At 37.5% G+C, this 15,064-nt stretch overlaps 2 protein-coding genes across 5 annotated transcripts in view; one reads left to right on the forward strand and one right to left on the reverse strand.

The window, feature by feature from the left end:
• The window catches only part of LOC123875068 (N-alpha-acetyltransferase 40), a 25,769-nt gene extending 11,162 nt beyond the window's left edge, over nucleotides 1–14,607 (reverse strand). For all 3 annotated transcript variants that reach the window (XM_045920725.1, XM_045920724.1, XM_045920726.1), the window contains exons 1-3: nucleotides 14,465–14,607; nucleotides 13,954–14,210; nucleotides 13,291–13,449 (exon numbers count right to left, since the gene is read on the reverse strand). In XM_045920725.1, coding sequence (XP_045776681.1) covers nucleotides 13,291–13,449; nucleotides 13,954–14,210; nucleotides 14,465–14,470 — 422 coding nt within the window. In that variant the 5' untranslated portion in view covers nucleotides 14,471–14,607. The remainder of the gene's footprint in view (nucleotides 1–13,290; nucleotides 13,450–13,953; nucleotides 14,211–14,464) is intronic.
• Nucleotides 2,108–12,722, forward strand: LOC123875030 (UDP-glucosyltransferase 2-like). Of its 2 annotated transcripts, none has more exons than XM_045920673.1 (6): nucleotides 2,108–2,394; nucleotides 6,199–6,666; nucleotides 7,144–7,310; nucleotides 9,132–9,373; nucleotides 9,732–9,951; nucleotides 11,208–12,722. In XM_045920673.1, the coding sequence occupies exons 1-6, from the start codon at nucleotides 2,224–2,226 to the stop codon at nucleotides 11,548–11,550; spliced, it is 1,611 nt and encodes a 536-aa protein (XP_045776629.1). In that variant the 5' UTR covers nucleotides 2,108–2,223; the 3' UTR covers nucleotides 11,551–12,722. The 2 variants fall into 2 exon arrangements, with proteins under 2 accessions (XP_045776629.1, XP_045776628.1); XM_045920672.1 differs by having other exon boundaries at nucleotides 2,112–2,394; nucleotides 7,144–7,314; nucleotides 9,136–9,373.
• Nucleotides 14,608–15,064: the final 457 nt, after the last annotated feature.

A 15,064-nucleotide genomic window follows, 5' to 3' on the forward strand; every position in this document is an offset into this window, starting at 1 on the left:
GCGCAGAAGGTCGATTCCGGAAAACCTGCATCAATCATTATTACCAACGCAATTGTTGTGATTGGCTGAATTGATGGTATTCTTGTGGCATTTATGGCATTGTAGACAATAGTGCAACGACCCACCTGTTGCACTATTGTTGTAGCTAGGTTTGAACCGCTGACCTTTTGGAATTCAATCCATTCTTTAATCGTTGAGCTATTGAGAACCCTAAGAGCGAGGCCCTACTCTCACTTCACCGTATTTTAATACGCATTGTTAATTAATTGCGCTGTTGCATTCAGTACGTAGGTAAGTACTTACTTATATCTTTATGTAATAGACATTAATAAATAATATCTAATGTTGCATTAGTTGCATTAACTGATTAACCGCTAATGTGTCTAACCAAACTGATAACAACTTTGTCATTACTCCTAGCTTCACTGCAAAAGCTCAAGTTTCACAAGATCAAACAATTATTTATAGGTATAATTTTTTTGAACAAGTGTAAATTAAAAATTTATAACACCCCCGACAAGTGAAGGTTACAGTAACTAGAAAAGAGCTGATAACTTTCAAACGGCTGAACCGATTTTCTTGGATTATAGCTAAGAACTCTCTCGATAAAGCCACCTTTCAAACAAAAAAAAACTAAATTAAAATCGTTTTATTAGTTTAGGAGCTACGATGCCACAGACAGATACACAGATACACACGTCAAACTTATAACACCCCACTTTTTGGGTCGGCGGGGGTTAAAATTGAAAATGTTACAGCTAGCCTTATCTTATTACTGTACAAGTCATGCTCGCGTGGAAAGGTGTCAAGAATACTGACTGCATTTCCGCGTTGGACAGCCAGGCTAACCCTTTGCTCAAAAAATAAGATATCCCTAGCGGGAAAGGGAAAGGGCGGGAAACCTCTCCTAGTTTAGAGATTCGTGTACAGAGAGATGTAACATACAGTTTTTTTTTTATTTATTTATTTTTATTTATTTAACTAAGACTTAATTATAAAAGAACATTTTACACCAATTGTTGTAGACCAAAGCACTAGACAAAAACTGAGACAGTATTATAATATGAAACGTCTTTGTTTACAACCGGATTGCATAATAATATTGCCGCATTAGGTAAAAATTCATTGCACCGACGCGACGACTAACTTTTTGTATTCTTCCGATTTTAATTTGTATAAGTGCTAAGTCATACCTACCTCTCAAAATTCAACCAACTTGCATTTATCCAAACGAGCTTTTTTAACCTAAAAATTATTTATTGATCCATTGATCTACAGCGTAAAGACAATTGAAAATTTCAAAAAACATAGCTGAATTATTGACGTTCCCATTATTAAAAACACTAAAAATATATAAAATAACATAGGTTATAACATAACCAAGCATTAAGTCACAATCGATACAATAGTTCAAAAGAAAATCTGTTTTATCTAGTAGCCGGGTGCATGCGACCGATTTTAGGGCGACGTCATCTATGTATATAAGGCCGTCCGCATATTAGAAGAATTCTGTCTGTTAGAAAACTTTCTGACGTACGGCAGATGATCTTTTGCACACCTTACATAGTATCAATAAAAGTAAGGAAGACTTCCTCTTACTGTTATGGGCCTTTGTGGGTCTTGACCTCCTCTACGATTTTCCTTCATTCATCCATGATGTGAACTTTCCAATTTATAGGTCTTGCACACCACTCCATTCATCTTTTTTGTTGTGGTGTCCATTTTGTCATCATTTTAACTATTTACTTTATTGGGCGGTATACTCTCTGCGTTGGGATTTACAATAACTCACTATCGTTTCCTCATTAATAAGCTGTTGAGCTGTTCATCTGGAAGCGATAGGTTGATTTTGCGAAGACGGGTTCTAGTATAAAATCTATAAGCCTATCAGCAAAGTTAACTAGTGTGAGGGAACTTTCGGTTTGATCCTGAATCGACGATCTGTCAAATATTAGCTTATGGGTGACGTGAAATCAAAGAAAAATAGTCTATTCAAAGCCTACCTAGTCCTAGCATCAAATTTGGTAACATCTGACGCCTGTTAGTGACGTCTCGACGTTTTGTTATGTTCCCTAACTGTTGTGAACTGTGCTATCGGCGCGTGTGAAGTTTTATCTGTCAAGACAAATTCGTCTAATATGCGGCCGGCCTTAACTGGCGGGATGGTTGCATTGGTTGCATCAGTGCATCCGCAGCTCGCAATCTGTGTCGAGCGGTAGAGGGATGCAGGCGCTGTTGTGGCTCGTGCTGGGCTGGCTGGCGGCGGCGGACGCGGCGCGCATCCTGGCCGTGCTGCCCACCAACACGAAGAGTCACTACGCGATGTACGGCCGCCTCATAGATGCCCTGGCTAAAAAGGAGCATCACTTGACCGTCATCACGCACTTTCCTATGGTACGTGTTCTACTAACTATATACTCATCATAATCAACCCATTGCCGGCTCACTGCTCATCACGGGTCTCCACTCAGCATGAGAAGGGATTGGCGATAGTCTACCACGCTGGCCAAGTGCAGTTGGCTTTACAAACTTTTGAGAACATTATGATGAACTCTCACGGAAGCATGCACCTCATTTCGATCGAAATCGATATATTGGACTTAGGCATTATATATTAACTCTTGCATTTTCCCATTTACGCCGCCGCGCAAGCATATAAGCGTATTTTTATTACACTCTCGGATAATGCCGATCGGCGTTCCCGAACTGCACTTTTAGGGTTCCGTAACCGAAGGATTTATAAATCATCAATACGAATGGTTGGACGATATAAGGGGGTGGACAGGGCTTAGTTACCCGAAGTTGAAAGAGGCGGCTTTTAATAGAGAAGCTTTTCGGATGATGATCGCCAAACTTAGTTTCGAAGAAGGCACGCGATGATGATGATAACCGAAGGATGCCAACAGGACCCTCTTACCAAGCCTCCGCTGTCCGTCCGTCCGTCTGTCTGTCTGTCAGCGGTCTGTAGGCTGCAGTTACGTATCTTGTGAACCGTAATAGATTAAGTTGATTGATCAAAGAACTAGAAATTGTAACCCAAGGGCCAAGACGAAACTATGCAAGCGAAGTTAGGGGCATAACTTTGTTTTAATTATTACATATTAATATTACATAAATTACGAGTTATGAAACATCTTGTGAGATAATTTCCTGCAGCAGATTATCGTTACTATAGCATTGCAGTATCTCATAATTACTTATATATAAATACTACAATAATATTGCTGTCATTGATTTACACTTGAGGGAAATCATGTCGGGCAATGGCAAAAATAATGCCCGCGACTTCATCCACGTGGATACTGGATATACCTACGAGTATATTTAAAGGATTCCGCGTGAACCATGGATTTTTACGGGTTAAAAAGTATCCATCTCTATAATTTCAAACAGCCAAATTCGTCTATTAGTTTTTGAGTGAAAGGTAACACACACGCATACAAATTTTTGCCTTTTATAGTGTGATTGGGACTCTAGACTTCTTCTTATCAATTTCAGGGTAGGTATACTCTACAAATTATGTCACACTTCTTATCTAAATGATTCTTGATTTTGGTAACCTCTACACCCTGAATTTCGAATGTTTTTGAATAGTCGGTGACTTAACATGCAATCAAACATCACTTGCTTTAACTGTGAAGGAAAACATCGTGTGGAAACCTATGTACATTCCTGAGAGTTCTCTGTTATGTTCTCAAAGGTGTGTGAAGTCTTCCAATCCGCACTTGGGCAAACCTTTCTCATTCTGAGAGGAGACCCGTGCTCAGTAGTGAGCCAGCGATAATGATGATGGTCACTCCAGTTTGCCTAATCACCTAACTAGATTTGATAAGCACATACAATAACAATCAATTAACTGGAAATATGCCATTATATTATCGTTTACTCCCAAATCGAGTTTGATAAGACGTAACACAATATTCAGTAGCGTCATCAAAGGGAGGTCAAATCCAATTCTCTATCTCCAGTTTATTTTATACTTACCTACTAGTTTAATAAACTACGCTCGCGTAAACTACACAAAAAACCTCTATTTTACTCCTTTAGGGGTTGAATTTTCAAAAATCTTTTCTTAGCGGATAACTACGTCATAATAGCTATCTATCTATATGCCGAATTTCAGCCCGGTCCGTCCAGTTAGCCGTGCCTTGATAGATCAGTCAGTCAGTCAGTCAGCTTTTCCTTTTTAGGGTTCCGTACCTCAAAAGGAAAAACGGAACCCGTATAGGATCATTTTGTTGTCTCTCTGTCTGTCTTTCTGTCAAGAAACCTATAGGGTACTTCCAGTTGACCTAGAATCATGAAATTTGGTAGGTAGGCAAATCAATTGGCTGTACTATTCGGGATACGGCAAAAGTTTTGTGTTTGGCAAATCTATACTTTAAAATGAAAGTATCTGTCTGTAATTTAGAAATAACTAACTCATATTAAGCTCAAATGGTTATTTGAACTGTCAACAGTCTTGAACTCACAAAGGTCAATAAACTGTTTAAAGTTATCGAAATTCGCTAATGATATTCTTATTTAAAGGTATTTATCGATACAATTATTTGAATTTCGTTTTTAGTAAACTTTGTATGAGGTACTTGCGATATTTTTAATCAAAACGTAAAGTCCAAACGTGCGCTTATTATGGAAGCTCGTATGAAATACTGAAATGTGACGTCACAAACATAGGAACAGACTACAGAGTACAGACATGGCTTGCATCCCTTCATTGCACGGATGTAGATCGTAGGCTGCTTTTTATTCCAGAAAAATCAAAGGAATGCCCACGGGATTTTCAAGGGACCTAAACCCACGCGTACGAAATCGCGGGCATGATCCAGTTGTAACTGATTTGGTTTGGTGATTATGTAAATATTCCACAAAACAATTAAACAGTTGATAGTCGAGCACGTGGCTCGTTATTATATCTTGCTTTGTTTGTGATATGGGGTTAAAGTTGACGGAACTTTGATTTATAAAAGGTATTAGTTAGGGTTCCGTAACATGCCATCTGTATCCGTACCACCCATCATAGATGGGTGCCAACTGCCATCGGTACCCCATGGCTATTACTAAGCCTGGGTTGTCCGACAGCGGACTGTTACCTATCTCATGAACCGTAATAGGTAAAGAGCTGAAATTTTCAATCAATCAATCAGTCATTTATTCAGAGTGGTAGATTTTTTCAGAGTGGTGGCATGGTGACCAAGTTGAATTATATTATTTTTAGGGATCCGTACCTCAAAAGAAAAAACGGAACCCTTATAGGATCACTTTGTTGTCTGTCTGTCCGTATATCGTGTCTGTCAAGAAAGCCTATAGGGTACTTCCTGTTGACCTTAATGTTTGGCAGGTAGCTACTAGGCAGCAAAAATAGGTATGGTTCATGAGTTACATGACAGACGAACGGACAGCGAAGGCTTAGTAAACGGGTCCTGTGACACACTTTGGGTATGGTACCCTACTACCCTACAGAAATCTTGATGTATTATCTTATCTATGACTAACGTAACAAATATATTAAAATCGCCAATAGAAAACTATAGAACAATGACACGAGCAATACCACAGCAATACTACCACAAGTTGTGTAAATTGCTACACACATTCATGTACTGAAAACTACCACAGTTGTAGAGTGTACGTATACATGAATGCAAATAATGTATTGGACAGTGTCACAATGACTTGACCTCTGGCGTCTGGCGCGTTTCTTATCTTGCGGCACGCGCTGCGCTCCCGACTATCTGTCTTGTGGATCTCATACGGATCATGGAAACATAATATTTATATATAATATTCTAATCTAAGTATATACATAAGGAAAAGCTGACTGACTGACTGATCTATCAACGCACAGCTCAAACCCACAGATAGCTATCATAACGTAGGCATACACTAAGAAAGGATTTTTGGTTTAACACCTAAGTAAGTGAGTAAAATAGGGAAATATCTAAGCCCACGCGGAAGAAATTGCGGGTTAGAATAGTCTATAATAATTTGGAAAACTTAACTGCAATTCATATTTTAATCGGTGTAAGACAGTGGAAGTACTTCTAAGTGAATTTTTTTCAATCGATTCGGTTTGAGTCTCCTGGCACCATGACTTCATATTTAGTTGGGCTTTCACCAATTGAAAAGTGAGTTTCAGCTGTTTTCTCACAACAAATTACAAAATACTTGTTTAATAGAGAAGATTTCTTGTTTCAGAAAAACCCACCTTCAAACGTAGAAGAGATCAGTCTAGCTGGCACGATTCCTGAGTTAACCAACAATCTGACGAAACAGCAATACTCCTTGAAACCAGACTCTATCAGAAACCTGGAGCAAATCATGGCCGAGTGCGTCCACTCCTGCGAAATCGTGTCACAGAACCCAGAAGTCAGAGCACTAGTCAGTTCAACGAAGACCTTCGATTTAGTCATAGTGGAAGTCTTTGGAAGCGAATGTTTCCTTCCATTTGGAAAAAGGTTCAAAGCTCCGGTCGTCGGGCTTCTTTCAAGTGTACCCTTACCGTGGGTCAACGAGCAATTGGGAAACCCTGAAGGGACTGCCTACATTCCAGCCTATATGATGGGTTACGGACAGCGGATGAATGTGTGGGAACGTTTTCTTAACACTGCAGCAGTTCTTTGGGCGAAAATTTTGTACAGAAACAAATCCCAGATACCTTCGCAGGTAACCTGTAACTTTTTCTTGGATAGAAACCGGCGTTACTTTAGGGAAATCCATGATACAACGTGCAACATGCGATATGCACTACCCGCCCTCCCACTATGCACAGTTGCAAAGATTACTTTGCAATTGTGTATTATGGAGTCCACATCTCCTGAGGATTCTCTGGTGTCGGTGTGAAACGTACTTTGAGTGTGTTTTAATAGATTTGTATGGTGCTATGCGTATTGTTTTCTTGCATTTCGTAGACGCTTAGTAATCCATATCGCATGCTGCACGTTGTACCATATAGATTTGTCTGTAGGCGGATTGTAGCTAATTTAGTTAGTTATTCCTTGTGTCTATAAGTTTTTCAAGATACTTCCTGCCCACAACAACTAAGCAGACAGGCATACAGAAAATTAAATAAATGTTATCAAAGACACAAACAGAGACACACACAAACAGGCGCTTGAAGATTTTCTTATTTTCTATGTTCAGGTGATAGCAGATAGATTGTTTGGACCTGGCCCGAAGCTTGAAGCGTTAGCTCAGAACTACAGTCTGATACTATCAAATAGCCATTTCAGTATTAATGAAGTAAGGCCCTTAGTACCAGCTCTTGTCGAAGTTGGAGGCTTACATTTGGACAATACGCAAAAATTGTCAAAGGTATGTTACATACAAACTTAGTTTAACTAATATCTGTGTCTGTGGGTTTACAGGTTCCCATAAAAATAAATAGTTAAAATAAATAAATATGTAGTTTTACAAGTGTAAATTAAAAATTTATAACACCCCCGACGATCCAAAGTATTTGAGTTTTCCAAAACATCATTTTCAAATAAATAATAATTATGTATTTAGGCAACGTCCATCTTGACAGCTTGACATTTGTCTATTGACATAATATTATGAACCTAACGGTTATCTAACCTTCTTTGCTACAAGAAAACTATAAAAGAGCTGATAACTCTTAAACGGCTGAACCAATTTTTTTAGATTATAGCTAAGAACACTCTCGATCAAGCCACCTTTCAAACAAAAAAAACTAAATTAAAATCGGTTCATTCGTTTAGGCGCTACGATGCCACAGACAGATACACAGATACACAGACACACAGATACACAGATACACACGTCAAACTTATAACACCCCTCTTTTTGGGTCGGGGGTTAAAAATTACATGGGCTTAAAGTTATGTGCCTGCCATATAAATTTTTGAGACCGTGTAACTTTGAGTCAGAATATTTTAACAAAATCTGGAATATCACAGTCATAAATACTAATATTTCCTAGAACTTTTTGGACCTATCTAGTTACCAATAGCTGGCATAATTAGCTGTTATGATTATGCTATCAGCAGGTCAAATTACTAAGAAAGATCGAGATTGTTATTCGATGGCGTTTCCTCGTTTCTGAGAGTACTAATTAATTTATTAGAATCGATATAAGGTGCCAGTAAAAAAATCTGGTCAAGTGTAAGTCAATAAAGTTCTCTAAGTACGAAAGTAAGAAGCAATACTTAACATTTTTTAATATTACAAGCTTTGATAATAATTAATTTTGAATTTTACAAGAACACTTTTTAATTTTACAAGATGATTGTGATGGAATCTTGCAACTCAATTTATGAAGCAGAAATCTTCGACCGATTGAGCTGAAATTTTGTATACACGTTTAGTTTGAATGACATGGTTAGCTGTGTGACGTCATTCTAAATCCAACATGGCGGAACACCCAAGGTGGCAGACTTATTATTTTTAATGCACTCCTACAATATGGGTATCAAAATATGAAAGCGGCTGCTCGAAACTCGAAAAATAAACCGACGTCACTCTTAATCCAATATGGCGGACTTAGTTTTTTAAGCTTCCCTACAATATGGGTGCAACCTGTCCAGCGATCACTAAAAAGTAAAAAAAAAAATTAAAAGTAAAAAAGTTTTTTATTGTTTTTAACAGACAGTATTTTTCGTCTTTCGTAGTAACCTATGCGGATAGCTACATCTATGAACATTTAAGGAACGTATGCAGGAAAGTTCCTCATTTCATGTCATGAGAGCAAGTCCATATCTAATTGACCTAAATTTAATATGAGGCAGATTTCCGACAATCGCAATAACCAGCTGTTTATTGTTTATTGTAGGACCTCAAGACCTCTCTGAACTAGATAGTATCAAATAACTTCGATGAATAAATTTCCAAAAGGATATTTTTCTGATAAAGAACTTTTACTGTTGTGTTAAACAATTGATGTAATCATACGAAAATTTTCCAGGAAATAATTTCGTAATACTAAGTAATTAAACGCAATTAATAAGATAAAATGTGTCGCACTTAATTGCAATTAAATTTAAATAAAGCGTTTGGCAAGTGGAACGCTATGGATATAGTGAGCGTATATCGTTAATGACTTTCTGTTTAGGTGTTAATCTAAGTTAGAGTCAAGTTACTTTTTGCAGATTATAAACTTTTCACTTTTCCAATCAGGAGCTGAAGCGAACTCTAGACAACGCTCAAGAAGGAATAATCTATTGGAGCTTTGGATCTATGTCACGTATTGAAACTATACCGAGGGAAAAATTGTCGCAGATCTTCACCGCCATATCAGAATTGTCACAAACGGTCCTAGTGAGACTGAATCGCGAAATGCTCGCCAAAGTCACAAACCTCACTGTTCCTGATAACGTTTATGCTATGGACTGGATACCTCAATACAAGACATTATGTAAGTTTGAAAAGTTGTGTATGTTAAGGATAGCGTCTGCGGAACTTCCAACGTTGGTCACCACTCTATCACCTTAGGACCCCAACCGCCTATCGGTTTTTCGAAATATCTACCCTGCCCATTACCACTTCAGCTTTGCAAAACCCTAAACTATGTCGGTTATTCTGGTTCTCCTCATATAGTACCTACCTATATTATTATGGTGCGAATCTGTGAAGCTAAGAGCTTAATGCGCATAAAATATGATTTTTTTAATAGTTAATGCATAGAAACCGGTTTTAAACAACCGAAAACATTACAGTACCTATTTGATATGTGAAATTCAAGAAAATGAATAGATCTGCTAACGGTTTTGCAGGTCACCCGAACGTTAAATTGTTCATATCGCACGGCGGTTTGCTGGGCACACAAGAAGCGGTGGCGTGTGGTGTTCCTACGCTTATGGTACCACTCTACGCCGACCAAGCCCTCAACGGACGAGCCATGAGCGACCGCGGCGTTGCCCGAGTCATCTCCTTGAGAGGCTCTACTACGGACGATTGGCGAGAAGCGTTCCACGATTTACTAGCAAATAATAGGTATATACTACTTATTTTCTTCAAGGGAAAAGTTTTTTGACCGGCAACGCATTGGCGGTTCCTCTGGTGCTACAATTGTTCATAGGCGGTTAACATTAGATGACCCACCTACTTGCTCGCTACGTTTGCTCGCTCTTTTAACCCCCGACCCAAAAAGAGGGGTGTTATAAGTTTGACGTGTGTATCTATGTATCTGTCTGTGGCATCGTAGCTCCTAAACTAATGAACCGATTTTAATTTAGTTTTTTTTTGTTTGAAAGGTGGCTTGATCGAGAGTGTTCTTAGCTATAATCCAAGAAAATCGGTTTAGCCGTTTGAAAGTTATCAGCTCTTTTCTAGTTATTACTGTAACCTTCACTTGTCGGGGGTGTATAAAGAAAAGATAGCAAGCATTTCCCGTGACTTCCATAACCTACATCACTCAGGGATAGTATAGCGATCTACCAGTGAAAGAATTTTCAGAATCGGATCATTACCCCCTACGTCCAAACTAGTAAACTACCACATTATAATATTAGTGTAGAAGTTTAGATAGGCACAAGCTTGACGCCTAAAATGAAGCGCATTTGCCTAGAAGCCTAAAATGGGGCGCCTAGAAGATTTTACAGATACCCGGATTAATATAATTAATTGATAAGAAACCCTGATCTGGGAAGGCTATTTCAAACTTAAGCTATGCGTATGAGAAATGATGACGCAAAGAGTTTCGTGTGTATAGACGGAATAACGACAACTTAGTAGAACGATATAATCATGATTAGCATGAGTAAAAGAAGAACGAATGTTATGATCTAGTGATGATGTTTTCAGTGAGCGTTTTGGATAAAAGTATCTGGTGTTTCTCTTTTCCGATTTTTGTCTTCAAAAAAACTTATCATCAATCACACTTAATATTATAAAGGAGAAAGTTTGTATGTGTATGTGTGTGTGTGTATGTTTGTTACTCCTTCACGCAAAATATACTGGACGGATTGGGTTGAAATTTAGAATGGAGATAGATTATACCATGGATTAGCACATAGGCTACTTTTTATCCCGGAAAATCAAAGAGTTCCCACGGGAATTTTAAAAAACCTACATCCACGCGAACGAAGTCGCGGGCATCAGCTAGTCAAACATAAAGCCGCCTTATGCAAGTTTATCACAACAAAAACACAGTTCATTACCCTGTGATAACTCATCTGACTTACTTTCAGTAATTGGACTAATTGGCTCAGTTTATACCGGTGGTTAAAATTTGTTTTTTTAATTTGCAGATATAAAGAAAACGCATTAAGATTAAAGGATATGTTCCTAGATCGACTGTTACCACCTTTGGAGACGGGGGTATATTGGATAGAGTATGTTCTGAGGCACAAAGGAGCTTTACATTTAAGATCGCCAGCGCTCGATCTCTCGTACTCCCAATACTTATTATTGGATGTCATAGCACTTAGTATAGCCATCACATTGATGATAGTATTCATCCTACACATATTGTTCAGATATTTATGCACACGTTGCGTTCGGTGGTGGCCGAAAGAAGTTATTTTAGAAAAGAAACTTTTAAGAAGAAATATTAGCCTATTTCTTTGGATTTACAAGGTCAAAACGAATTGAATGAAAATCTAGAAATAATTTACAGGCACAATATTGTTATTTTGTTTGTTGTACAGTTCTTGCAATTCTCAAGCGCGCGTGAACTTTCTTGTGGTTGCATCGTATACAAGCACATTGCGATAGTGTGCGTGCCGGTCGGACCAATCAGAACAAGCGCTCGCAAACGCACACATTTACTCTACTTATACCGATACGACTTACACACAAGCATGAACACTCTTACGCACTCGTGAAATGCAAGAACTAGGTATAACACAATAGTGTACAAGTGTAAAAAATACTGATCAATTTTGAGAGTAGCATGCTTTAAATTAAATTAATCAAGGAGTTAAGATCAAGGATGGTCCTATTCTAATTAGAAATTTTTAATGAAATTTTAATAGTAAGTTTTTTAGTTCATGCTGCTTTAGTTAATTAAAAATGTTAATACTAAATGGCCAATAATTATTAAAGATTTACCAGTATGTTAGAAGGCGTATCATATTTGATTTCAAATGATACGAAGAATATTTCTACTTATATCTGGTTCTTTTGATGTAACCGATTAGTTTAAATAACGATCACTCACGATAGTTGAAATTCTAAAACAGCATAGTACTCTCCAAAGTTGCGTGGTTATTTCTTAAAAAGTAATTCATTGTAAATAATTACAAATAAGTTATTTATTGTTTTCCCCTGTGACATACAAAATGATATGAGTTAAGTGAACAAGACATTAAGAGATTCAAACTAAATAAGACAGATCCATATTATATAACATGTTCGGAAAAAATCTACATTGTTATATAACATAATATGACAGCAATTCTTATTTAGCAGTTCCTACTAAAATGACAGGTCTAAAATGTTGTGCTATCCCTTTCATAACATTCCCTGCTGATAGGGTTAGCACTACATCTAGACCTGTCATTCCAATCACTTGAGTTTATAATAACCAACCAAACTAGCTCTAATCACGACTTAATCATGTTATATAACCCTACATTTTTAAACATGTTATATTACATCACCTGGACACAGTTATATTTTGTATTGTGTTTATAATAGGTAGTGTATGTACTGTGTATGTAATTATAGCCACTAACCAAGTGTAAACTGTGCTGTACTGTAATTTGTGATATTAAGTGTGTTCAAGTCAGATAATAAGTTACGATTAAAGAATTAAACGTAGAGTAATTTATTTTGTATTCATCATTTACCATTTACTTGTTTTCATAGTTGCTAAATGTGTTAGTGGTTTTTCTAGCCTCAAGGAGTGGACTGAAATCCGAAAAAAACAGCTATGTGGATGCTTTCCAAATTAAGCCGCTTACATCTTAGACTGCATTATCACATATCACTAGGTGATATTGCAGTCAATCAAGTACTAAATTGTATCAGAATAAAGAAAAAGGTGGATGGTTCCTACCTTTGACTAAAAATTTTACAAAGTTCCATCCCACCACTGACGACAGAGCACAAGGGGCCAACAAAATATAACAATGTTGCTAGGTATTTTATTCCCCCTTGGCTGCGATCAGACTTGCTGGCTAGTGATGATGCAGCCTAAGATGGAGCGTGCTTGCCTAGAAGATGCCTATTCACTCTTGACTTCAGTTTATTAATAAGATTAAATTTAGGTAACCAACATTAGTTTTATTAGGAGAATATTGAATATAGGTACATATATGATATAAAAAAAAATATTAGTCCTGTTCAATGAGAATAATTATAAAAATATCTTATGAGTAAATTTCTTACCAGTATAGCACAGGTTCTCCAAAGTCCATATCAAATCTGAAATGCGAGAAAGCCTGAAGAATATTATCGTTGTTCCTGGCTATGAGATACCAGGCTGCGTCGTCTGTCATCTCTTCCACTTTGCGTTCCTTGTTCCAGCCCCAGGCACAGGTCTCATATCTGGAAACAAGTAAAACATTTGAATTTAGCTATAGCTCATTAGTGTAAGGCCAATAGCAGTTTAATTGCACCCATTTCAACTAACTTGTGATTAAACCCATACCATTAGTAATGTAATGAAACCTATGCTACTTTTCTGCTTATGGCAACTGGTGTAGGGAAGTAACATTTTTCAGTCACCTACAGTGTTGATTCCTGACCTGGCCATCAAAGAAGGAAGTGGTTCAATGATATAAGTGGACCTGACATACTAAGAGAATTACACAAGGCCGAAAAAGTTTTTTCTGGCTAACCACCAAACCTCAGTTAGAAGATGGCACCGCATGATGATGATGTACTGTGGTCGCAACTGTTCTAGGGAGGTTATCAGAGTTTTGCTGGTTGTTTCTTGATTACTTTTAGAGGAATTAAATGTTTTTAGGCACCTACACCAAAGCTTTTTTTTTTTTTATTCACTATAGGCAAGCGCTTGACCATAATCACACCTGATGGAAAGCTACTTACAATCTTTTCATATTCCTTTCAGTTAGACTAATGGCCCAATTCAGCACATCTTTATCAAGTTCTGTGACCCTCTGTATGCACATGTTTATTTCCATACTCTCCAAATTATTGTACACTAACAGGTCTTGGCACAGAGGAGACAAATCTTTCAGTTTGTTCGCCGAAGTTACAAAGGACATCCCATCTGCTATACGACGCTGTTCTAACTTTCTGGCTTGACGCTTTTCCTTGTTTTTATTTCCTGTAGTTGACTTTTTCTGTTAAATATAAATGTGAACTAAATTAAACAAAGAAAATTATACAGGTATGATATTCACCTTAATTCACCTCATTTTTACACTAAAGTTACAGACTTAATTGGATAACTATATCTATTCCATTCCATCAGCCTGTAAGCGTACACAGCTGGACATAGGCCTTTCCAAGAGGAAAAACTATACCTAGCCAAGACCTAACCTATATTGGGGAATCCAAGTTTGATTGGAAATATTATTTTACATAAAATACTTACGCCCATTTTAAGTGAAAAACTAGATTAAATTTCTAAACTGATGTAACCAAATAGGTTTATATTTGCATAGAAATTTTATTTTGTTTTTTGAAATTATTTTATGTATCGGATTCGGCGACAACCAATGTAAAGTTGTAAACAACCATAAACAACACAATCACAGATAACTATTATATACCAGTCTAGAGATTTATTATTTTCATTTTTCCTCATGGGACTTCGTCTGCGATGGCGTTTGCTGACGCGCGTGCTGTGCTTGTTTGGAGTGTTTTTTTTTGTTAAGAGTGCCTGGTTTTTGTGTTATTTGGTGTTTTTTGGTGGTGGAACTGACTGGGAAGCGCTCTAAAGGAGCGCCGCGCGTATGTCGGCGGGCGCCGGCGCAGACGGAGTCCATACTTGTATAAATTCAATAACTTGAAAATATCACAAACTTGACATTGGCTAATCAGAGTAAAGCCAGATTTAAAGAAAAAAAAAAAAAAATTTTCCTCATGTTGATCTCCAGATTCGTGGTCTGTGATCACAGATTCCTATGTCTATGGTCTGTTTTGGCAACTTTGGCAAAAACATCGACCGTCAAAATGACATCAAGTCACGAAG

Source organism: Maniola jurtina, chromosome 19 (assembly GCF_905333055.1).
Source record: "Maniola jurtina chromosome 19, ilManJurt1.1, whole genome shotgun sequence".
NCBI classification, from domain to species: domain Eukaryota; kingdom Metazoa; phylum Arthropoda; class Insecta; order Lepidoptera; family Nymphalidae; genus Maniola; species Maniola jurtina.

Coding starts and splice junctions, on each gene's coding strand:
- LOC123875030 (XM_045920673.1), top strand. CDS start 2,224: ATGCAGGCGCTGTTGTGGCTCGTGCTGGGCTGGCTGGCGGCGGCGGAC. Junction 6,667..7,143: donor AATCCCAGATACCTTCGCAG/GTAACCTGTAAC, acceptor TTCTATGTTCAG/GTGATAGCAGATAGATTGTT. Junction 9,374..9,731: donor ACCTCAATACAAGACATTAT/GTAAGTTTGAAA, acceptor ACGGTTTTGCAG/GTCACCCGAACGTTAAATTG.